This window comes from Maylandia zebra, linkage group LG1, assembly GCF_041146795.1.
Source record: "Maylandia zebra isolate NMK-2024a linkage group LG1, Mzebra_GT3a, whole genome shotgun sequence".
NCBI lineage: Eukaryota > Metazoa > Chordata > Actinopteri > Cichliformes > Cichlidae > Maylandia > Maylandia zebra.
The window spans coordinates 38,715,088-38,740,611 of NC_135167.1; the positions used below are offsets into that span (position 1 = coordinate 38,715,088).

The 25,524-nt window shown below is 43.5% G+C and overlaps 1 protein-coding gene across 1 annotated transcript; it reads left to right on the top strand.

Moving 5' to 3' along the window:
• The first annotated feature begins 584 nt into the window (after nt 1-584).
• Nucleotides 585-23,766, top strand: LOC101473797 (ankyrin repeat and BTB/POZ domain-containing protein 2-like). The gene is made up of 17 exons (XM_023154122.3): nt 585-1,622; nt 12,067-12,195; nt 13,162-13,369; nt 13,496-13,648; nt 13,979-14,144; nt 15,138-15,227; nt 15,306-15,407; nt 15,535-15,631; nt 15,978-16,104; nt 16,195-16,448; nt 18,884-19,062; nt 19,817-19,922; nt 20,008-20,110; nt 21,630-21,702; nt 21,787-21,855; nt 22,538-22,651; nt 23,241-23,766. The coding sequence occupies exons 1-17, from the start codon at nt 743-745 to the stop codon at nt 23,484-23,486; spliced, it is 3,096 nt and encodes a 1,031-aa protein (XP_023009890.3). The 5' UTR covers nt 585-742; the 3' UTR covers nt 23,487-23,766.
• The last annotated feature ends 1,758 nt before the right edge of the window (nt 23,767-25,524 follow it).

Consider the following 25,524-nt stretch of genomic DNA (forward strand, 5'->3'; position numbering starts at 1 on the left):
CAACCAGTCGTGGCAGATGGCTGGTCTTCCCTGAGCCTGTGTTTTTGCAGTTAAAAGGGAATTTTTCTCTTACTGTTGCAAAGTGCTTGCTTATAGGGTGTTGTTTGATTGCACCATAAGTTACAATGGTGGTGTACCCCAGAGAGCCACATTCGTTGTATAGAAAGCTCGTGGTTAACAATGAATTTACCTGAATATGGTGAAATCTTGCATCATATCAGAGGCCTCAGGTTTCGTAGCTTTGAATAAGGTCTTTGCTTGTCTCAGAGGACAAATTTAATTACATTTTTGAAAATACAGTTCAGCTTCCGTGTTGTTCATGCTGGCTTTTAACAAAATATGTCTCATCTGGGCTTTTCCAACTTGGAAAGTAAAAACAGCTGAGGTGAAAAGGAGTTCTAGTCCAGCGTAGTTTTTAATGTGAACATCATACACCAGACTTTTTTTCCCAATGACTTTAACACACCCACAGATAATCACGCGTAGTTATAGCCGCAGGGAGGTGCTGACGAGCAGGGTGAAAAGGATGTTGTGGCAGTACTGTGAGTTCGAGTTTGATTGGTCGCTTGTGCGTAAAACACTCCGTCCCTCTTTAAACTGCGGTCAGGTTTGGTATAGCCTCTCCTACAGCTGTGTGTTTCTGGCAACTGGATGTAGGAGCCTCTCTTCTTTAAACTGGGGCTCAAAATTGGAATGGTAAACACTAGCTGGGTTCTTTATTGTGCGTAAAGAGCTCCACATCATGTCCAACAATGTGTTGATTAAAACCCTAGAGGGCCTGTGCCTGGACTCAGGTTATATGGCGGGGGAGAACTGCCCGTCACTCAGCCTGTCCTCGGGCAGGTCGGGGCACTCGCAGCCAAATTTGAACACACCTCACCGGGGTCCTTGCTGGCAGCACGCCGGCTCCCTGTACAGCAGAAACGGTAGCTGGGACACTGTGAGCACGCTGCCGGAGGACGTGATAGATATCCTAACGAAATGCCCCTTTCTGCCCGAGCTGGAGGAGTATCCCTGGATCGAACAGGAGCTGCTGGAAGTTGTGCGTAAAGTTGCCCGCACGCGTGCGTCATACACGAGGGAAGCGGTCCACCGGCTCTCTGTCCTGCTCCGGAGAGCTTTGGTGCGCATCTCCCGGGAGGCTCAGCGGCTGAGTGAGCTGCACAGGCGGTGCACACGGCTGGAAGTGCAGAGCGCAGTGAGGCTGGTGTTGAGTTGGGGTCTCGCAGAGAAGTGCATCTCATCTGCTGTGAAGGCGGTGTCCCTGTACTGCATGAACTCAGGCAACACCGCGCGTCAGCGCGGCAAGTCCTCGCGCTGCGGCCTCACGCTCTCCGCGGGCCGTTTCTTTAGGTGGATGGTGGAGACGCGGGTGTCGGTTCGTGTGCACGAGTACGCTGCAGTGTGCCTAACAGCCTGTGTCGAAACTTTGGCAGAGGAAGTGGCAGGACGTGGGCTGCAGGCGGCGAGGCTGACCGCGGAAGAGGAGGGAGGGCAGATCGACGGGGTCATCTGCGGTCCGGTGACCACCGAGCTGCTGGATGGAGCTGTGAGCAACGACGCAGAGCTGTGGGGGCTGCTGCAGGTCTACGAGCATCTCATATGTGGCAAAAATGCCAGTGGTGAGTTCAGTGACCTCATGACGAGATTTTGAAGCTTACTTTTAATAAAGTATAGATCTTTAAAAATTCTGATCTAAATAAAAAGACAAAAAAGGATCAAAATGCAAATGTTATTAATTTATCGCTTAAGTTTAAAGCAGGTATTATATGCACATGTACAGGCTGTTTTTTCTCTCCCCTGTCAAGAACCTTAGATTAAAAAATGACAACTACAGAAAATCCAAAATAAGAAATAGCTTTACAACAACCAACTCATCCAAGTTACCTTCCAGCAGATCCACAAACGGTGCTTCAGAAAGTTCAAAAAAGGTTCTGACACCTTTTTTTCTGATACGGTGGATACAATGTGTTCTTTGTGCAACATTCCAATCTAATGTTCACTTTTATTATAATTATGTTCATCTGGTTACAAAACGATTTGTCCATTAGGACTTATTTGTTTTGGAGCTCTTACTTCACTGTCAGTCACAGTGAAGCAGTGTTCTTTTGACCTCTGCTGTTATAGGAGTCATATATATATACTGTATATATGTCATATATAGAGACAACAACACTATGTCCAGCTGTAGCATGCTAGTCTGAGGCTAGTCTGAGGCTCTGCTGAGATTTCTCTTTCCAAATTTTTGTCACATTTATCTTATAATATGTGATATTTCCTCTTCTTTCTCTGTTACACTTTCACATCACAGCTTGTGAGAAAGAGGAAGATGTCTGGATGAAAACCTGCCAGCTTTTGTTATTTCAATCAGTCTTTGAAAAAAAACTCTTCTTCAGTACAGTGCCAGGACTTGCATACATGCATACATGCATACATGCATCTGTGACTGACGGTTGTGGGCTACATCTTCACAGGCTGACCTCACTACAGAGGGGAAAAACCTTGACTTCCTACTCGGTCCTCTGTTGAACTGGGTAGTGTTACAGATTAGACGAGTTGATGATGGCATTAAATTGCTGAGAACTCTCCAGAGTCCCGATAATAAGAACCAGAAGCTTAAGAAGTCTACAAACACCACAGAGAGAGCAATTAGAAAATCCTTCAGACAGGAAAGAGGCATTTTGGGTAGTAAGTAGGAAACACTGTCTGTTAGACTCACTGAGGTCAGCTTTGTTCTTCTTAAACATATTTTGCCTTTGAATAATCACAGCATGGACAATGAGCAACTGAGGAAGTGTTACAGAGCAAAGTTTGCATGAATCTTATGTCACAAAATTGACAAAAGATGCTTTCGGCCTTGAGTTTGAAGGGCAGATTAATTCCTTGGGCTCTTTATTGTATTCTTGAGCAGTCTTTGTGGCCTTGCTCCTGCTGTGGGAGGGTGCTGCTGATGGAGAGTGTTGTTGCCATCATTAGGTGTGCTTGATCGGCTGCAGCTTTTAAGTGGGAGGTACATGTTAAAGCAAGATCCACATGAATGCTAGGACTGAGGCTTGACAGCTTCATGTTTGAATTCGGGAGACAGATGGTTACGTTTTTACAGATTTGGATTAGAACTTTGTTTCTTTTGATAAAGCATATAGTTAGGGCTGGATCAGGTGACCCTGAATCCTCCCTTGGTTGTGCCAAGGCTGGTGAGGGCTTCCCATGATGCACTGTCTTTTTTTTCTCTTCACTTACCTTTTTTTCACCCACTGTGTGTTTATACACCACCCTGCGTTTCATCATTAGTTATCATTCATCTTGTCGTGAAATCGATCAATGTAGAGCAGTGTCGCAAACCACGGAGGCCCCAGAAAAGTGCAATCAAACGTTGAGTTTATTAACAGCCCAGAGAAAACATCAACATATGTCTTCTGACCAAAATACATGTTGTGGACACTTATAAAGCAGTGGGGTTACACCCCCCCCCCCCCCCCACCCCCCCCCCCATGGCGTCAATGACAGATTAAAATAGGTTCCAGACATTAGTCACAGTTAATCGTACATCTTGTACATCTTTGATAGCTATAAGCAGACATAGAACTTCTCTTTTCTATAACACCTTCCATGCAAGGTAATAAACTTCAAGCCCTCAGGGTCTCTGGGGCTAATTATTGACTCTGGTCATCTGTTGCCAGAAAGTAAAATGCAACAGGTTTGCAACAAGAAGCTGGGAACATTTGGGCCTCTGCTCAGGCCTATTCCTAGATTATATGTGTTGTAAGCATGCATTGCAGTTATCCTTCTATGTTCTAGTTTCCCTCAGCATGTATCACCTGGACAGTCACGCCAGTGAAGCTTAAGACCCTTAATGAACCGAACATCAACTCAAAATAAGCACAGATATGCAGTATGTATAAAATACTTAATGGAAGGGTCCTCAAATGCAATATCAATACTGTAAGAAATATTATTAAATGAAATAATGCTGTAAAGAATGTTATTAATGCAATTATAATGATGCAGATTATATGGCAGCAATAAAAGAATTATTTCTGTATCTCCACAATCTCTACTCTTCTCCCCTTATCCCAAGCGGATGGTCACCCTTACCTGAGCCTGGTTCTGTCAGGTTTCTTCCTGTTAAAAGGGAGTTTTTCTTTCCCACCGTCACCGGTCTTTACCTTCCATTAAGTGCCTCAAGGCAACTGTTGTTCTCTTCAGTTCAATGTATTTATATAGCACTCTTCACAGGATAAAAACCACAAAGTGCTTCACAGTAATATAAAAACAGATATACATAAAAAAAAACAGCACAATCAAACTTACAGCAGAAATCTAATTAAAAGCTAGTCTAAATAAATGAGTCTTAAGCTGCTTTTTAAAAGAATAAATACAATTAAAGCAACACAATGATGGAGTTAGAGCATTCCTCAACCTGGGGGCCACCGCTCTAAAAGATCTATCACCTCTGGTCTTAAAACGAGTTCGTGGGACTACCAACAGCCTTTGATTAGATGATCTCAGGCTGCGAGAGGGAGTGTGGGGTTGATGTTGAGAAATGTGGGCAGAGGCATCACAATTCAAAGCTTTAAAAATCAGTACCAAGATTTTAAAATGAATTCTGAAATGTACTGGAATCCAGTGTAATGAGCGTAACACTGGTGTAATGTGCTCCGTTTTTCGTGTCTTAGTTAAAAGCCTTGCAGCAGCATTCTGGACTAACTGGAGACGGTCAAGATTCCTTTTGCTCAAACAAAGATACAGACTGTTACAATAATCTGAGCGAGATGAAATAAAAGCATGAATAACCATTTCTAACTCAGATTTAGACAAAGTTTGCAGTTTGGAGATGTTTCTTAGCTGAAAAGGCAGTTCCTAATGAACTGTCGAGAGTGTTGTTTTGGGGACATGGCAGAATTTTAAAAAAAAGGTACCTGAGGCTCGGGTGAACAGATGAGCCAAGAGAACCAAGATGCTGTTTGATTAGAGATATCTGGTTGTTGGGGGCAATAATTAATGTTTCTGACTTCTCAGAGTTCAACTGTAAGTAGTTGTCACCAAGCCACTGCTCAAGGGAAGCTAAACATTTAATTAAAGAGGACAGTTTATGGACTTCCATCGGCTTAAAAGAGCAGTAGAGTTGAATGTCATCAGCATAGAAGTGATAAGACCCCTCAGGTAACTGCCTGATTATAAGTTCTAGAGGTAACATGTACAGGAGAAAAAGAATCGGTCCCAGAACTGAACCCTGTGGTACCCCACATGTCAGATCCTTAGAATGTGACATAAACTGATTTGCAAAAACACTAAAAGATCTGTTGGAGAGGTGTGACTGAAACCACTCCAGAGCCAGACCGGATACAGCGACTATGTCCCGGAGCCTGTTAATCAGGATGGTATGGTCAACGGTGTCAAAGGCAGATGTTAAGTCCAACAAAACCATGACTGAGGATGCTCCGGAGTCAGCTGACATCATAATGTCACTAGAGACTTTAATTTTGCGGTTTCTGTTGAGTGACTTTTATGGAAACCCGACTGAAATTTGTCATAAATTTCATGTTTTTCTAAAAAAAAGTGGTAAGTTGATCTGCAACTAGTTTTTCCAGAATTTTTGACAATAATGAAAGCTTAGAGATAAGCCTATAATTCTTAAGCTGTGTTGGATCCAAACCACTCTTTTTAATATTGGCTCAACAACAGCATGCTTACAGAACCTAGTGACCACACCTGGTGAAACAGAGTTGTGATTTGGGACTATATAAATGACACTGAATTGAATCGTTTCCCTTATATGTTCAAACTGCCTGCAACACGCTGGGATACTACAGGTCCCAACCCTCAAATGAGGACGAACAGGGAAAGTAAATGAATGAGTGCTGTTAGCCTCTGACCCATACACACACACACACACACACACACACGCGCGCACGCACGCACACACACACACACACACACACACACACACACACACACACACACAGCCACAGTGTTCTTCCTGATCTGGCAAGAAAAGCAGTGAAACCTGAGCAAATATTTCCACTTTGTTTGCAGACAGCTTGCTGATAGCATCCACAGACACAGCTCATAATAAATACAACAGAAAGCAGATTTAGGCTAACACTGCAACACACATGGTTGTCAGATCAGCTCAGAGCGAACTCCTTACATGAGGCTTTTTTTGTCTTCCTTTGTGACATCTGTAGTTTTCATCTGCTTCTGTGTAGGTTAAAAAAATCAGTGAACTATTTTTACTCCTGAGCATCCTTCAGTAACTCTCCTCTTTCCTCCAAATATATTTGAATAACTCTGACGTCCTTCAACACGATGCACTGATGAGGCTGATTTCTGGGTCATGAGCAGGATGACAGAGAACAGAAAAAGAGGCGCAGATGAATTACTCTGCAGCAAATACAGTGGTTACAGTTGTTCTGCTGCAAACTGGTAATGGCTCAGAGAGCAGACGCACCCGGTCATGATGGTGTTTGCCGTGTCACCAACAAAGATGGCTTACCTGAAGAACGCTTTGGTTATGTGAAAGCTGACTTAGATTTATTTACTGTGTCAGCTCTACAGGCAGGATCTCAACAACCAAATATTACTGTAATCAGTACTATTAGTGATGTCACAATCCTTTGTGCAAGGTCGTGGGAGCTATCTTTGGGCAGATATTTTGAAGCATTATCCAACAACAACAACAAACTTTATTTATATAGCACATTTAAAAACCAGTGGTGTACCAGCTCACTCCTGGTGGCCGATTGGTGGGGCCTGGCGCCTGTGGCCCGGCTGGGCCCCTTCCGGGGGGGTGGGATGCTCGCAGGCCTCTGGCCTCTGGGCCTGAAGCTCGGTCCTCTCTGGCACAGCTGGCTGCCGGCAGAACCCACGGGCACGCCACTGCAACCCCCTCTGGCCTCTGCTCCGTAGCTGCTGGGTGACCTCTCGTTTGGGGCTCTCCTCAGCTCTTCCCAGGAGGGTGGCACGGTTCCCCCCCTTTTGGTGGTCCTCCTCGGGTCCTTGTACTCTGGGGCCTGGATCTCCTCCATACCTGCTTCATACCCTGGTGGACGGGGCTGTGGCTCCCCCACACTCCCTAGCAGATCGTTACATGGAGGAACCTTTGGAATGCAAGCATGCTGATCCACACAGGTATGCACACAGGTGTACACACGGGTGTACACACAGGTGTACACACGGGTGTTCACAGACGCGGACTACAGCTTTCTTGGCTGCTGCCTCAAAGCACATTGTGCGCTGTCTATCTTGCGTGCTGCACAATATCGTTTAATATTTAGTATCTACTGATATCTACTGCTAGCTAGTTTATTGTGATGGTGCTGTTTTTTATTATGTTGCTCTTTGTTGTTTGCTTTCTCTTCTGTTTTCTTTTCTCCATACAGGTGATCCAGGTGTTTTGTTTTTTTGTTTGTTTGTTTTTTTCTTTCTTCCCCCCTTCTCACCGTCTCTTCTCCCCTTTGGTTTTCTTTCTCTCCCTCTCTTTCTTTCATTCTTTCCCCCTGTCCTATCCCCCAGTCATGTCTGTCCCGTTTGTAGCAACCGAAAATAAAATAAATTCATAATTATAATAAAGGTCAATCAAATGGACCAATATGGCAAGGCCATGATGATCCACTTGGTAAAATAAATCTGCTTGGCATCTTTCTTGGCCTTAAGACAACAATTCTGACGGCTAAAGATCCAAACGGGACACAAAAAAACAAAAAAAACAAAAAAACAGTGGTGTACCAAAGTGCTTAACATGCAAGAGAATAGGATGAAGTAACAGGGAAGGATGAGGGCTATGGCAAGGTACCAAAACAGCTAGCAAGTTGAATGGCATTAAAACACAAAAGCAAAAGAAATTGCATATGAAAGCATAAAAGAAAACTAAGTGTAAAGGATAAAACAGTCAAAAAAAAAGTTTACTAATGAACACTTGAAATGTTTGGTAAACTTGGTGTGTGTGTGTGTGTGTGTGTGTGTGTGTGTGTGTGTGTGTGTGTGTGTCAGCTATGACTGAGGAGGAAGTGGATGCAGCCAGCTGGAGACAGTACCTGATGCTGGGTCAGATTACATGGAGTAATCCAACACTCATTGGCTACCAAATGTCACTTAATGTCATCTCCATCTGGCCTTTATGTGAAACTATAAAACAGAAGGAAAATGTGGTTTAATGTTTAATGGCTTGGCTACTTTGGGTTGTATTAGCAGGAGGATACAATCTGTGAGCTCCACCACAGAGGAAGGCTCCAGCAGGAGCATTTTATGGACAACTGCACCAAAGTAAATGGTTAACCAGAGGTCGAGCACATTGGACGGCTCTGTCCTGACCAGCTTTAATCAAACTGTAAACTTCTTTGTGACAGGAGGCCGTTTGGATGTTGGAGCTCTGCTCTGCTGTTAACAGCATCTCATGGCTGCTGATTCCTGGCTCTGTGCGCTCATTGCCCCAAGCCAACACAGAATCGCTCCAGACATGCGGCCTGCAGGTTTTAACCAGATTATACGACGAAAACAACATCTTCTGCCTGTGTGTTTGACATTTCTCTGAGCGGAGGCTTTATTTAATCCCACCCAAGTAGGAGCACAGGATTCTCTGTTTCTGTGCCATTTGGCACTTCATGTTTCTTCATGTTTGCTCCATTAGTGTTGTCATGTTGGCTCCATGTGAAACAGAGATCGTATCATAAAAGCCCTGATACGGATTGTTTCTACCATAAGTTGACTTTAAACAGTCTGTTCAGGTTCCTTGATGTTATGAACACTGAGCTAACCCCTGCTCTGACTGACCTTCTGACCTCCGCTTAAAACACTGAGATTGTTTAGGATCATACTGTATTGTACTGTACTGTATTATCATACTGTATACTACACAAACAAGTGACTTACTGGTGCTTTTGGGTGAACTGTGTGAATTCAAAAATCCCTTTTTCATGGTTATAATATTTCTGTAGCTGCAGGCTCTTGTCTACATTGTTGGGTTAAGCATCCATCTCTCTAATATTCTGACCAACAGGTCAAGGTAAAAAAGGCAGTGCTATAGTGGAGACACTGACACCATGGATACCACAGCTAGTTATTAACTTTTATTTAAACTGGGGTACAGGTTTTGGCTAATTAAATTGAGAAAAGTCAGAAGAAATGAAACGCCGTGTCCTTAGTAGAATGAAAGCCAAATAAGTGAGGGATGCATCTTACATCCAAAGCATGCCTAATGGTCTGGTTACAATTTGTCAGTCGCAAAAAGCATGCTCTGCCTTTATCATCTATTTTAACGAACCAAAGTATGAACAGGGAGATATACTTAAGAAGGCCTTTATGCAATAAATTATTTAAAATGATTAATAAGATCATTTTCTTAAACTTGACCCTGATGACCATTAGAAAGAATTCGAGACTACTGACTCAGTTTTTAGATGCAGAGGCTCGACTGCATCCACAGTTTTGCTGGTTGAAGATGTGATCACCAGGTAACCTTTTGTTCCCAGCTAGTTGACATCCTATTTTTACTCTAGTGTGATGTAGTCCCAAAATATTAGAACAGCAACAGGTTATAAATGACTTTAACAGAAGTTCAAAAAAGCCTTAATTTATTTGATTAGCAACAATCTGTGATTCCCCGTTTTCTCAAATCAGAACAACAGTTGCCTCAATGTGCTTTATGTTGTAAGGTAAAGATCACACAATAATACAACAGACAAAACCCTGAAAATCATGTGACCCCGTATGAGCAAGCACTTTGGCGCCAGTGGGAAGGAAAAACTCCCTTTTAACAGGAAGAAACCTCCTGCAGAACCAGGCTAAGGGAGGGGCGGGGCCATCTGCTGCGATTGGTTGGAGTGAGAGAAGGAAGACAGGATAAAGACCCTCTGTTAAAGAGAGCCAGAGATTAATAATAACTCATGACTAAATGGGGAGTGGTGAATAAACACAGTGAGAAGGTGACAGAGGTCTGCCTACATGATTCCAGTTGGATGTTGTTGAGTTTCTATTGCTTTGATGCCATGAGCATTACTCTTACTCTTGTTACTAGTCTTTACTCTAAATTATTTTTGTAGCAATAATAAAACCTTCTGCATGTAAATGTTCCATGTTGTCACTATCTGACCCGTTTTCACAGCACTGCAGAGGTTTTCTTTCTTTTTAATGTATTTCCTTCTCTCCTGGTTTAGTCTGGATCGGGACTGAGATTGTAACCTTAAACCCTTACACACAAACACACACTGAAACACGCACACAACCTTTGACTCTCTGGTTCTGTTGTCTCAACCAAACACTTGCAGTATTATACCATGCAGCAGAAAAGAGCTGTTGTTTTCGGGGCCGGGGACTGAGCCTCTCTCTCCATTTGGGACACACACACACATACACTCAGTCTTTCTCACAGTGTGTGCTTGCAGGCTCGAGGGTTGTTGAGCACTGTTTTCACTGAGCCGCAGGTACACACAAGGAGACCGTCAAAGGAAATGACTTAATCACTCATGATTCTGGATGTAAGCAGGGCAGTGTTGGGAACAGGAGCTCAGGCGTGTCTTTAGGGGGGGTCGGTCCTACACGGGTCGGTATTAGAGAACAGTGATTTGTGCTTTGTCCACTGCAGACTGGTCCCCTGTTGTGCACCAGTGAATAGATGCCTGTTCACCCTGTCTCCTGTCTGTAAACATAGCAGGGTAATGAGCATCGATTATCACCTACACAAGTCCGTTTTTTAACCAAAGATTTCTTTATTTCTGGCCAGGCCTGGTTTTAGAAAGCAGAGATGTTTTTTCAGTAGAGAGGAATGAATCAGCTCAGGCTGATAAACAGTCTGATTAACATTGGTATATCCCAGAGGTGTTGGATGAGGTTTGGGCCACACCGTACGGTGAATATTGTTTCTAATACACTGAGCTGTATACTGCCTCAAGTGTCCTGTAGGTTTTAGATTTCACCCTGGGTGAAAATACCTGAATCAAATGATGAGTTCATTACCAGGCCTCTGGAGAACTTCAACACATGTTGAGGAGGTCATTTAGCCATTTGAATCAGCTGTGTTGGATCAAGGCCACATCTAAACCCTGCAGGACACCGGCCCTCGACACCTGTGGTTTATGGTCATGTCAAGGCTAAAGATCTGACCATAGAGAGAACCAGTGGAATTACATGATTCACAGTGAGCAAGGACTTGGCAACGGTGGGGAGAAAAAGACCCCCAAAACCTCTTTTTGCAAAACCAGGTTCAGGGAGGGGCCGCCATCTGCAGGGAAGGCATCAAAGAGGATGAAGATCTGTCTGTCTTCTGACTGTGAAATCTGCTGGATCTTAAGTTTTAAAAACACTGGAGTATAGTAAGGATGCAGAAAATGCTAGCTTACTCTAGCTAGCTCTTACAATTATTGTACAATCTACTCTACAATATAGAGGTGACTGTTGTTGTGATTTGACACTATATACATAAAACTGAATTGAATTGAACTTGAAAACTAAGTACCTGTAAACGCTCCAGTGGTTACAACCACTTCACCATCCCCATCTGTCCTGGCTGGTCAGTCATGTTCATGTCTCCATACATGATCACTGTGAATGCCTCACTAAAGCTGGATTTGTATTCTGTTGGGCTTTAGGTTTTGCAGATTGCCATCAGTGATGTGGCTTCCATTGTGCGTAAGATTACGAGTCAGCAAATCCCCGATTCAAAAGCACACAATGGTCAGGGATCTACGAGTGTGTGTGTGTGTGTGTGTGTGTGTGTGTGTGTGTGTTGGCGTATATCTGTATGGGCTTTTCTAAAGTGGCTGCTTGGCTTTGAGAGTGAGTGCATCGCAGATGGCCTGAAGTGGTGGTGCATCATGTCAATAACATGAGAGAGCTTTTGTGCTGCAGTGCATTCAGAACTGTTGTATCCATGATGTTCTGTGTGTTTGTGAGATACTTTTGTAATGCTACGTTGCAGTGATGAGTTTAAAACTGGCAAAGAGTTTCTGAAGACAGAACCTTCTCCAACCACGTACATAGGCCAAAGTGATGCAACAAACCAACTCCCACCTTTATGCAGGAAACTTGGCTAAAAACTTACAGCTTCATAAATGTTCTTTGTTTTTGTAGGTGAGCTGTCACTCCCAGCCCACATCAGCCCATACACAGAGAGCAGGGAAGATGCCTACATCCAGCTGGAGCTGCGGATGTTGGAGCAGGCGCTCCTTGCCACCTGCGTTGGCAGCATTGGAGAGCTGAGTACGTGTGTGTTGTGTCAGTCAGCACAGTAGGCTCCTGTGTTTTGTGTGTGTTTATTTAAACTGTGACCGACGTCGGACTCCTGGGACACAGTGTTTCCACTTGGTTCCATAACCTGTGGCTTGTGTCCAAATAACAAGAGCACTTTCAGACCCTGCAGGCCACCGCACCTCATTATCTGGCACATAACCTAGGTAGCTACCACAACTAAAACAAGCTAGCTGCAGTAGGCTAACGTTAGCTTTTAAAAAGAACTTATTTCCAGATGTTTCTTTAGGTTGGAGTCTTTTGACGCTGAGAGCAGCTTGGCTGCACGGTCAATAAGAAATGCATTCCTGCCTGTGCACTGCTGGCTCTGTTGTGCTGGCGCCGGGTCCATTGTGTAACTGACGCCACCAACATTAACAGGACGCTTACATTAGAGCCTCTTATTGCGTGTTTTGTTTGGGCTTCCTGCAATGCGTGGAATTACCACAATTAGAGAGGGGATGGGCTAACATATGAAACAGGAAATGACCGCCATGTAATGCATTTAACAAAGTAACTGTATTCTAATTATCACTTATTTAAGTGGTAACTGTAACAGAATACAGTTACTCATATTTTGTGTTTTTAAATACATTATGCTGGTACATGTACTCTGTTACTCCAGAACTCTGACTATTACAGACCCACTGTGATCCACTATGTCAACAAAACTGGAAGGTTCATAACTCAAAAACACTGGATCAGCAGGTAAATGGCAGATCAGAGGGAAAAATAATGCAAATTAAATTGTAACTGTATGAGCTTTATGGCAAATAATCTCAGCCTCATTATTGCTGTTGTTTTTCTTTTTTTTTTACATTATTTCTTTGTCCATAAAACAGACATAACTACAAATATATTAAGTTTATAAACTTTCTGAAATTTCTGAAATATGACAGCCTGTGGTGGTGGGAAATGATGGTTCCTGTCTTTTTGCAGGTGATCTGGTGTGTCGAGCAATGCACCACATGCAGCGTCTAAGAAGCTCGAGTGCCTCCATCAGCCACTCTTCTTCAGCCAATCAAATGCCAGTATCCTGGGCTCCAGATGCCCTCCGCACACTCTACTACTTCCTGTCCAGCCCACAGATGGAATCACTGGAGAATCCCAACCTTGACCCTCCAACCATGACACTGAGCAGAGAGAGGTTTGTGTGTGTGTGTGTGTGTGTGTGTGTGTGTGTGTGTGTGTGTGTGTGTGTGTGTGTGTGTGTGTGTGTGTGTGTGTGTGTGTGTGGCCATCTCTATACTGTCTTATGTTAAACTTTTTTCAGGCCATTCTTGCTCCTCCCTCCTCTCATGGAGTGGATCCGTGTTGCCGTGGTGCACGCTGAACATCGCCGTAGCCTATTGGTTGATAGTGATGATGTCAGACAGGCGGCCAGACAGCTTTTGCCAGGACTGGACTGTGAGCCCAGGCAGCTGAGGTAGGACACCAAAGAATAAAACCACTGATCGTGTATACTGTCAAAGCTGGAGTTGACTGATTACCAACCTGTCTGGCATTATTCAACCTTCTCAACTAGACTGTATTGAAAGGATGCCTTAGATCCTCCAGGTACAGAAAGACTGCCTAGTGACCACAAAAAAGAAAAGGAAATCGAGCCTCCAATCAGGAACCCTGAATATCAAAACAAGCTGTATGGATATCAGTATGAGCAGCATCTAGTCCTCTAATAGGTGGATGTTCTCTAAAAATGCCGTGCAGATAGGAGTTAAATTGATATGACCTGTTTTTTTACTGTGTTACTCTGCAGGCCAGAGTGCTGTTTCCAGTTGTTTAAATGTCTGGATGCAGAAGCTGCTTCGGCTAAATTCCAGTTGGATTTAGGATTCAGGATGCTCTCGTGTGGCCGAGCAGACCTGCTCCACCACGCCGCCCGGCTTCTAGGAGCTGAAGGTGTCAACACTATAGACGATCAGGTGAGTGCAGCTGTGTTTCAGTGACTGGAACAGATACTAGGTTGATGTTTATACGTTTAAAATGTAATTCAGAAAACTGCTTAAAAATTTACTGAGAAGACTCCAATCAGAGTAAGGTCAGAAGAGCTCTGCTGGATAAATGTGATACCTTTGTCAGTATACAGATAGATTCATAGGAGACAGAGTCTAATATCAGCAGCTGTGGGACAGCTATGAATAATTTGTTTTCTAATGGTTACAATTTTATTTGCGAAGAAATTCATCAAGTCATTGCTAGTTAAGGTTAAAGGAATAATTGGTTCAACAAAGCTGTGACTCTTTGTCAGTCTGACTGCACTGACATGATGATGTCTCAGCTCTCAGATCTCTTTTTTATAGATTTATAGAGTTTGAAGTGTGTCTGATTTGTTGGCTTCTTCTTCAGAGTAGTCACATTATCATATGCTAGATAACAGTAACCGTAATAATAGGATCATGGACCTCTGTCGTAGCAGAGTTTAGGTAGCTGCTCTGCATTGTCTCGGCACATGGATGGAAGAAGATAACAGTGGCGGTATCACTTCCTTAAAGTTAGTTCCAGCCCTTTGAGAAAGACATCTACTGTAATGACATGTATTGTCCAGTGCTCATTATTGCAAAATTAAAATGATTATGTGTTTTTATATGTGATCTGCTCATTTTAGCTGACTCTACGAGCCAAACGATGCATTAGTCCGTTTGTTTTGTCTTGCATTGATTTACGATCTACAAATGTAAAAATGTAGATTCTTCTTTTGTGCACAAATAATGAGATACAACTGTATCTATTTTCACGATGCAAAATCATTAACATTTTAAAAATCTTAAATACATCTTACATATCATGTGTACATAGTTGCACTGGTGGATGTCATTCTGTTCCTCTGTCTCCTGATGTGTTTTCCATTGTATTACTTTGTATCTAAATTATGTACATAAATAAAAAGAAACAAAACCTACTATGTGTTCTTGCAGGGAATGAGCCCTCTAATGTACGCCTCAGCAGCAGGAGATGAGGCACTAGTGCAGATGCTCATTGAAGCCGGAGCTCACCTGGACATGCAGGTAAAGAGTGATGGTGGTGTAGGTAAAACCTCATTGCATAACAACAGGTTGTGAAGTATGTGTGTGCTTTATGTTCAGGTCCCTGGCAGCTCTGCCAGACATCCGTCTGTTTACCCAGGCAGTCGGCACTGGGTGGCCTTAACATTTGCTGTGCTTCACAGTCACCTGTCCGTGGCTCAGGTGAGTCCTTCAAACAGACTCCATCAGCAGAAAAACATTTCACTGGACTACTGAAATTAGCATTTTAATTGCTGCAGTGGTCTGACTGAATGAGTCTCTCACAGTATCGTGTTTCTCATGCTGGCAGCTGCTTTTGGAGGCCGGTGCAGACGTGGAGGGTGGAGCCTTGCTGGACAGTCAGGAGAGCTCAGCTGAGACACCACTACAGCTAGCTGCTGCAGCAGGTATCATTCTGCTGAACATTTTAGCGTATGTAATCTGAAGTTAACTGACAAAACTGTAGCTTTACCAAAGTGGACCTTTTTGATCAGAAACACATTGTTAATAAGAATAAATTACAATGGTGTAAATAAAAACTGGTTACAATATAACATCTATTTTGAGGTTTTCGCGTGGTTGACTGTTTGGTGAAAACTATTTGTATGAATAGATGTTTTAGCAGAATAATGACTTGTATACTGACAGCGCTGCCAGTTTAGGCTCTATGAGGGGCCATGTGACCACGAGTCACACATGTCACATGTCACATGTTTCGAATGGATCCACCAATAGAACATCCGATCTTCTCAGGTTACTACGACATGGTTAGCCTGCTGCTCGCTCACGGAGCAGACCCTCTGATCAAAGTGCATCATGGGAATTCACCGCTGTATGAAGACATGAACTGCTTTAGCTATGCAGCAGCACATGGGCACAGGTGAGACTTAAAGTTCCACATTTTCCAGTTCCTGTTTTACCTTGCTCTTTCACACATATATAGCAACACATTTGCCCTTTCCACCTGCAGAAACATCCTCAGGAGGCTTCTGCAGCAGCCACAGCACAGGAAGGAGGACATCCTCTCTCTGGAAGAGATCCTGGCTGAAGGAGTGGAGGATGAGGAGGAAGAGGAACTAAAATTTTCAACACAGCCTCTAGCTCCTGACTCCCCAAGCATTATTCCGAGTTTGTGTAAGAACAGGATGAAGGCCCTGCAGCAGGCAGCCTACTACAGCGCGGAGCACGGCTACCTGGACGTCACCATGGAGCTCAGAGACATGGGTAAGCACGTGATGTCAAACTGAGGAACTCTGAACTGGGGTAATCGACTTTTAATTAAGAAGTAAATACATATGCACTGCAGGCTCCTGGTATAATTTTGAAATGTGCGTAATTAATTGTAAACTTGTGACAGATAAAAACAAAATTTCATGCTGAAGAAATCAGAGGAGAGCAAAATGTGAGATTTACAGTCCTTTATTACAAAGCTCAGGATGAAAATATCCATGAATATCAGACAGAGCTTCATCATGAGCTTCATAATGAGCCCAGTTACACCTTATTTGTTACTTTAATTGGCTCGAATGAAATCAAATTGATTGAAAAATTAGTTCATTAAAAAACACACATCCAGTGAAGTGAACACATTGAAACTATTAGCCTAGTGTGCAGCCCTAGCACAGTACCAAGAAGCAGGCACAGAGGTGTATTTATGAAGCTCATTGCTGGGACATGAAAATCTACCTCAAGTGTTCACTGCTTGATAGAGTTATTATAATCTGACAGGAGGGTGTGTCGACATATAGAACAATCTGGAAAACAAAGAAAACACGTTTCAACAGCGAGCGTTTAAAACTGTGATCTAATATTTTTATATACACTCAACAAAAATATAAACGCAACACCTTTGTTACTGCTCCCATTCCCCATGGGATGGACGTAGAGACCTAAAATTCATTCCAGATACACAATATAACCATCCCTCCCAAACAGTGGTCACAAATCAGTCCAAATGTGTGGTAGTGGGCACATCTGCCATATTGAGATAATCCATCCCACCTCACAGGTGTGCCACATCAGGATGCTGATCTGACATCATGAGTAGTGCACAGGTGTACCTCAGACTGCCCACAACAAAAGGCCACCCTGGAATGTGCAGTTTTTTGCGCTATTGGGTATCTGGGGACCCAGAACCGGTCAGTATCTGGTGTGACCACCATTTGCCTCATGCAGTGCAACACATCGTCGCATGGAGTCTATCAGATTGTCAATTGTGGCCTGTGGAATGTTGGTCCACTCCACTTCAATGGCTGTGCGAGGTTGTTGGATATTCGTGGGAACTGGTACACGCTGTCGTATACGCCGGTCAAGCACATCCCGAACATGCTCAATGGGTGACATGTCCGGTGAGTATGCTGGCCATGCAAGAACTGGGACATTCTCAGCTGCCATCTGCCCTGAACAATGTGAACCATGATTCATCCGTGAAGCGCACACCTCTCCAACGTGCCAGACGCCATCGAATGTGAGCATTTGCCCACACAAGTCTGTTACGGCGACGAGCTGGAGTCAGGTCAAGACCCCGATGAGGACGACGGGCATGCAGTTGAGCGTCCCTGAGACGGTTTCTGACAGTTTGTGCAGAAATTGTTTGGTTGTGCAAACCAATTGTTCCAGCAGCTGTCTGGGTGGCTGGTCTCAGACAATCTTGGAGGTGAACCTGCTGGATGTGGAGGTCCTGGGCTGGTGTGGTTACACGAGGTCTGCGGTTGTGAGGCCGGTTGGATGTGCTGCCATATTCTCTGAAACACCTGTGGAGACGGCTTATGGTTGAGAAATGAACATTCAATGCACGGGCGACAGATCTGGTTGACATTCCTGCTGTCAGCATGCCAATTGCACGCTCCCTCATTGCTTGTGGCATCTGTGGCATTTTGCTGTGAGACAAAACTGCACATTCCAGGGTGGCCTTTTGTTGTGGGCAGTCTGAGGTACACCTGTGCACTACTCATGATGTCAGATCAGCATCCTGATGTGGCACACCTGTGAGGTGGGATGGATTATCTCAATATGGCAGATGTGCCCACTACCACACATTTGGACTGATTTGTGACCACTGTTTGGGAGGGATGGTTATATTGTGTATCTGGAATGAATTTTAGGTCTCTATGTCCATCCCATGGGGAATGGGAACAGTAACAAAGGTGTTGCGTTTATATTTTTGTTGAGTGTATATAAAAATACTAGATCACTGAGAGACGTAAAAGAAGTTGAGGATGTGACAGCTAGTGCTGTCAGCGTTAAACGCGTTAGCACGGTTAGCTCGTTAACGCGTTTAATGCTGACAGCACAAATTTCAATATAAATTTGAACCCTTTTTTTTGTTGTCCATGAGGTGTGCACGTTCTCTTTGTATTTGTGTGCTTCAACAAATGAAAGTGAAATAAACTGAATGAACTAACAAAAGCATTCAAAATCCAAACTTTGTATGATGCCAGGAAACTTGGTGGTTTTCCATATATTGCATTGAAAGCGTCTTTATAAAAGGAACATTTGCAATCACCTGCCTGCAGCTTCCTATTTCCTTTGGCTTTGATGAGCAGCAATCCAGAGAGCGGCGGGGAAAAACAGAGTAGTTTAACAGCTTGTTGCTTCTGGCTCCAACTGCACAAAGACCTCAAACACGTTCCCTGGTTCCCTCTCGCTGATCTCTCCAGGTGTCCCCTGGAGGCTGCACATCTGGTTAGAGTCTCTGCTCAGAGCCCAACAGCTGTGTAGGGACGATGTCATCATTTCCCTCCTCACAGAGTTCACCTCTATCAGGACGGAGGACTACAGCCCCGGGCTTCTCTCCACGGGCATCCCGCTCATGTTCAGCATGTTGGAGACCACCAAGGTACAACTCAGCACCTCTGCATCTCTGATTATGTGGATTTTCCTGTCTTTCCATAATTTCATGGAAATGCGGATAAAGGGTTTGAGGCAGAGCAGCTAAACAAAAGAAACAGAAATGATGATTCCTGACCTGTCTTGAAAAATAGCGATGGTACATTTTTATTGTTAAACAGATTTTAGAGAGTGGTGTCACACTCTGTGCCCAGTACAACAAACATCTACTAGCTCTACAAGGTGGCGGATGTTCAGTTGGTTTTTTGCTCCCATGCATGAAAGACAAACTGTGTGTCACAATGATACTGCTGCAGAACGTGACGAAGCGTAGTTCCCGACCACTCCCACACTTTTGAAAAGGTACACAGAGCCAACCATTTGGGGACATTTATACCTGCACTGGGGACTATTCTGAAATTCAAACCTGTTCAAACTATGACACCATATTATAAAAATATTTTCTCATTTATTTACATACTTGTTTGTTCTTTGGTAATTTCTCAGTAAAGTTCATCACAGCACTCAGCAGTGGCATTAGTGTGAGCCACGTTCACACATCCATCAGTGTCATTCTCACATGCTGATGGATGCTTCGGGGAAAATTTCCCGCAGATGCTTCACCACTGGAGGAGTCAGAGTTTGGATCATCAGTCTTCTTATATAATACAGCATATATAAAGGACTGTGTGTGTGGATGTGTGCTGCTGAATGTGCAGAGGTCAGTGCTACGATGATCTCCTGTTCTGTTTTATTCTATGTAGGACTACGTGGTAACAAAGCGTCTGGCGACTGTCTTTTCTCTCTGCTACGGCTCGTCTCCCGTTCCTCCGGTCCCACCTTTGGACGTCACTCTGTCCACACAGCTGGGTAACACTCCCCTCCTGCCAGTGTCAATGTTTAACATGTTACATTTGACCAACTTATGAAGGATTACATGGTTGTCTCTGCTCAGATATTCATTTTCTGAACAACAAAGAGATGTCAGATGTGACATTCATGGTGGACGGGCGCCCATTCTTTGCACACCGAGTGCTGCTGATGTCTGCGTCAGACAGGTATCATCTCTCTTCGCTGACTGACATTAGCTGCCTGTTATTATTAACCTATAAGAGGCTGCAGACATGTTCTAGTCAATGCAAACAAAATTAATGTCTAAGGGCATGTAGCAAAAGGACTATACAATGCAAGAATATAGGCTCGTGCACGCAATGCTTGGAGAAATTGCATAACATGTAAATTGTAAGTAGTTAAATTTCCAATAATGAGGTCAGGGTACATGTGTAAATAAGAAGTCTGGGTGAGCTAACGGCTCAAGCTTTTGACTCCTCTAAACGCTACATTTCACAGTTTTTCTACTCTTGGATCTGTATGATGTCACTGAGAGCAGATATTATTAATATGATTAACTCTACAGCTCTAATTCAGACAGAGAAGGACATGAGGGACTGCACATGGCTCTAGTGTAAAGTTATTTTGAGCTCTTATTTAAGCAAAGCTCGTCTAGAAGAGTTATGATAAGTGAAATCCCCCAACAGACTCTCCAAACATGCTGCTGACTCAAAAACACTTAAGCACACTATAAAGTGCTGACAGTGTGAAATTAACCTAAGATGTGAAGCAGCTTTGTATGATTCATAACAGAGGAACCTGTCCACTACACTAAATATTCTGATGTACGTATGTATTGGAGTAGGCGTGTTCAGATCCAGTAAAGTGGGATTTGGCAGGTTGGACCAGTGTGAGGGAAGAAAATAATTTAGAAATAAGACAAATACGCCTGAGCAGTTTTTTTGTCTTTGCATACAGGCTGTGATCAGCTGACCTGTTTGTGGTTGCTGCTTGCCGCCCTTGATTCTAACACTGCACTGCCGTAAGCTTCACCACAGTACTGCTCGCTAAGCAGTTTAACCTGCACCAAACTGTATTTTCATGAAACCTTTGAGTAATACAAAATAATTATACCTTAATTGTTTCTTCTCACAATATGTGAGATCAATTTCAAAATATCAACATTGTGAAATGGATCCAATATTATTATTTTTTAAATAGCACGTGTAACTTCACTGAGTGACCCGACACGGCTCCGTGGGTGTGTTTTTGCCTTTTTCTTTTATTTTGATACAATCCGTTTTTATTATTCGTGGCACTTTCCGGCGCACGCTGCTCCAGCAGCTCCTCTCTCTCCGGCCCGGCTGCTACTGAAATAGGGAAGACCTACACAGCACACCCTGAACCTGCTGCTCCACTCCTCCCCTGCAGCCGAGCCACCAACCACACCCGGACACATCATGATTTAGAACCAAACTTTAAATGTTCATTTTATCAAATGGCGCTGAGCACTGCTTACCTAGAAATGAACCTTTCATCCACTAATAGGAGGCATTCCTCAGTGAGCTTCCGTGTGCTATGATAACCAATGAGAGAAAGTATCCATTTTAATGTGATTATTGATCATTAATTCTTTCAGAACAGCTCTTACACTTTATTTAGAAAGTTTATGTGAACAAGTGGCCTCGAATGTCACCGCCTATTTAAAGAATGAAATGTGTCCTGATGTGCGTTCTGTCCTGGCAGGTTTCGCCAGCTGCTCGCAGATTCCCCCGATAACATCGTCCACATCAATCACATGACCTACGGCACCTTCCAGGTGAGGAACTAGCTTACCCCTTGTGCTTCGGTGCAGATGTGACTGAGACGTTTAGGTGGATGAAGGCTGTTTGTTTCCCTGCAGATGATGATGAAGTCTCTGTACTGTGGAGGAACTGAGGGGCTGTCTGTGTCTCCCTCTGAAGCCTTGAAGGTAAACGTCCCACAGACTGTGAGTCAATGCCTGCTCCAGTCTGGGCCTTTTTTAGGATTTCCAGCTTGTTGTGGATTGTACTGGTTTGTGTTTCATTAGATGAATCTCTTTAAGCCACTGACTGTGAGGTAGGTTTAAACTATTTATGACTTACTTCTGTCACCGGGGCAAATACTTTAGACGGCATCTGTTATTTTCTGTTGTTTCTGCTGGCAAATCAGTCAAACATTTCTTTTTGGTAACGTGCTTTTTTGGACAGGAGCAGCAATCGTGGCTCAAGAGTTGGGCGTTCGCCTTGTAATTGGAAGGTTGCCGGTTCGAGCCCTGGCTCCGACAGTCTCAGTCGTTGTGTCCTTGGGCAAGACACTTCACCTGTTGCCTTCTGGTGGTGGTCAGAGGGCCCGGTGGTGTCAGTGCGCCCCAGGGTGGCTGTAGCTACAATGTTGCTGCCATCACCAATGTGAATGGGTGGATGACTGGATGTGTAAAGTGCTTTGGGGTCCTTAGGGACTAGTTAAGCGCTATACAAATACAGACCATTTTTACCATCAGGTTATTACTATGGCAGAAGTACACATCCACAAATGATTTTAATGTGTATTCACCACTCGTGTGTGCATATCCAGCTTTGTAAATAGTGTAAAGTACACTGATGGTTTACTCTTTGGTATCTGTCTCATAGCTGTTGCCAGTGGCCACTTTCTACCAGCTCCGAGGTCTGCAAAGACGCTGTGAAATGTCACTGTCGCAAAGCCTTACTCTGGACAATACTGTCAGCATATACAAGGCTGCTAAGGTAAAAACACACAAGCTGACATGTAAGACAGTTAGATATCTGGGACACAGCTTTTATTCAAACCATAGACTGCATATGAAAGCACTGTCATGAAAAGTAGCAGTAGTAGTAGCCACGGCAAATCTAAATATCCCAAAAAAGATGAAATTGAAGGGGAGACTGATCAAACATAACTCAGGTAAAGTTTTGGATTGTTGCCTTTTGATGGGCAGTTACAGAACCTGATGATAGGACTCGTATAAACTCCACCACAAACTGTTTCTCTCACTTTATTACTTTAGATTACAGAGAAAATAAAGAATAGGCAGAATTTGTGATTTCTCATATTACATTTGATTGATTGGACCATGTTCTATTTAGACCTTCATGCTTCAGGCTGTGAAACTAAAAACTCAAGCCTTATTTTCTTTTAGGTGTAAAAATTATTGTATTTTTTAATGGTGACTTGAATTTCAAGATCATAATAGAAGGAACAACTGTTTGCATAAATGTTGCTGCGAAAAAAATCTCCAAGGAAAAATTTCTTATATCAACATCATATATAAAATGGATTATCGCAGAGACAATGACTCAGCTTCTGCACTTGCAGCACCATGGAGGAGCTGAACTCTGCAGGTTTTGTGAAGGATTCTTCCTGCAGAACATGGATCAGCTCCTGGACAGGGAGGACTTCCACAGCCTGCTGCTAGGAGGTCTCAGTCAAGAGCTGCTATACCCAGGCCTGGGCACCCGATCTGGACTCGACCAAGATCAGGATCTACTGGTCCTCCTAAGGGACTTGGAGAATGTACTTATCCAGAGACTTTATATCCTCCACTCTGCATGTCGAGAGTAGAAATGGTGGAAATGTTGACTGTGTTCGACCACACTTGTATGTGTACCTGGGAATAGAAGCCATACTGTATATAGTATAGAGACACATTTTAGTGTAGAAGAATCCCAGTATCGATGATCTTAATTAACAGCTCTTAACTGGTTGAAGGTTTTCCTGTTACTCTGGATTTGACTCTGATGTTGGTCAGATAAAAGGATCAATGTCACGTTTGGCTCTAGTTAGCTGTGATGAGTAAACGATCATTTCTTCATTTAATTTTCCCGAGTTTTCACTCGGAGGATGTGTGTTTAATAAAGACATTATCTCAGACCACCTGTTAAAGCTGGTGATTTAACGTGTTAGCATTACTTTACATTATTTTAGCCCATATTTGGGAAGCACGCCAACACCAAAAAAGAATAATGAGAAATATCAGTACTCATTTAAAATGCAACCTTAGGAAAACATTTTCTACTCTGACTTGCTGTCAGATTCAGTCCTGTTTTTGTGGTAATCTGAAAAACTGTTGCTAGCAGATTTTATTAGCTAGCTCAGCGGTCCCCAACCCCCAGGCCACAGATCGGTACCGGTTCGTGAGTCGTTTGGTACCGGGCCGCGAGAGTTGAGGCTCGGGTGTGAAATTTATGTTTTTCAGGGTTTTTAGTGTTATTTTTTTTAATCGTTTTTATCGTTAACTCTGTTTCCCTGGGTCTTTTCCCGTGTGTTATGAATAAATCTTCTTTTTTTTGGTACCAGTACTGGTTATATTTTGTTGTATTTATCCGCGACACCTTAAAGGCCGGTCCGTGAAAATGTTGAAAATGTTGTTGGACATAAACTTGTCTGTGGCGCAAAAAAGGTTAGGGACCGCTGAGCTAGCTAACTGACAGACATAAACGGAGAAGCTGGAACACTATTTTAAAAGTACTCCATGAAACTGCTAAATGGTTTGGTGACATTTAAATAAAGATTTATGGTCTGGGGAAATATAAGGAAACTCAGTTTGAAACCATCATAGATGATAGCACTGCTGTCTCAGGATTGACTGGTTAATTGTTTGGTCCATATATTGTTAACAGGACGGACTGTCTGGGAATATTAAGGTGTTACCGTTGATAAGGTGAAAGGTGCTACATCAATAGGCTTTAAGAACAGATTCATTTTTTGAAAGTGGGAGAAAAAGACTGCCTGTAAAGAATACCACCAATGAGCCTGAGTGACTGCGAGCTTCATTTATGGCTACATTTACAGAATATCTTATTAGTGTAGCGAATCCAAGATGGCGCCAGTGTGTACGCCAGGCCGTCTTCATCTCCCCAAGCTCTGAGTACTGCTTGCCGTTTTGCTTTATGTATGCTTCCCGGCTGTTTTTGCACTAATTGCCTATGATCGTCAAACTCTTTTGAATCTTCGACCATTGAACCATCAAACGCCAGACGTACGCTGGGAACCAGGGACTTTCCCCCCGCTTTCGACGGATATTCTTCCCCTCGTACGCCACCTGTCTTTTGCCTCCTACAGAAAAAACGACCTAGGAGACAGGGTAAACGGAGCGGTATCCATGAACGCATCAAGGCCTACCTAAAGTCACACGAAGTGATTAACCACTATGTTATCTTGGATATTTTACGTTCCTCCCCATCCTTCCAGGACTGGTCTACCTTTAGGCTGATTCGCCATGTCGGCCAGCATGCTCACTCGGTCTACCTGCTTGGTGTTGGATGCAGACCTCCAGAGGTGGCGTGAAGCACAGCAATCTACGCCTGTTGAGGCGCACTCATAGAAGTGATAATGTGACTACGATCCGGATGGCACTGCTCAACACCAGCTTATTAAAGAACAAGTCCTTAATCCTAAATGACTTTTTTCTCTAATCAAGGTGAGATTTCTTGTTCCTGACGGAGACTTGGGTACGCCCCTGTGAGTCCTTTTCCTTTTTGGAACTTCTTCCCCCAAACTGTGCCTTTCTGAGCTGTCCCAGGACCTCGGGTAGAGGTGGAGGGCTAGCCTTGGTCTTTAAAAACAAATTTCGAGTACGGCAATTGCCTCCTGCCATGTA

What these genes read in the sequence shown, in the direction of transcription:
- LOC101473797 (XM_023154122.3), top strand. Translation starts at nt 743, where the DNA reads ATGTCCAACAATGTGTTGATTAAAACCCTAGAGGGCCTGTGCCTGGAC. An exon ending in TGACCTACGGCACCTTCCAG is followed by an intron (nt 21,703 to 21,786) that starts GTGAGGAACTAG and finishes GTTTCCCTGCAG; the next exon opens with ATGATGATGAAGTCTCTGTA. An exon ending in CTCCCTCTGAAGCCTTGAAG is followed by an intron (nt 21,856 to 22,537) that starts GTAAACGTCCCA and finishes TCTGTCTCATAG; the next exon opens with CTGTTGCCAGTGGCCACTTT.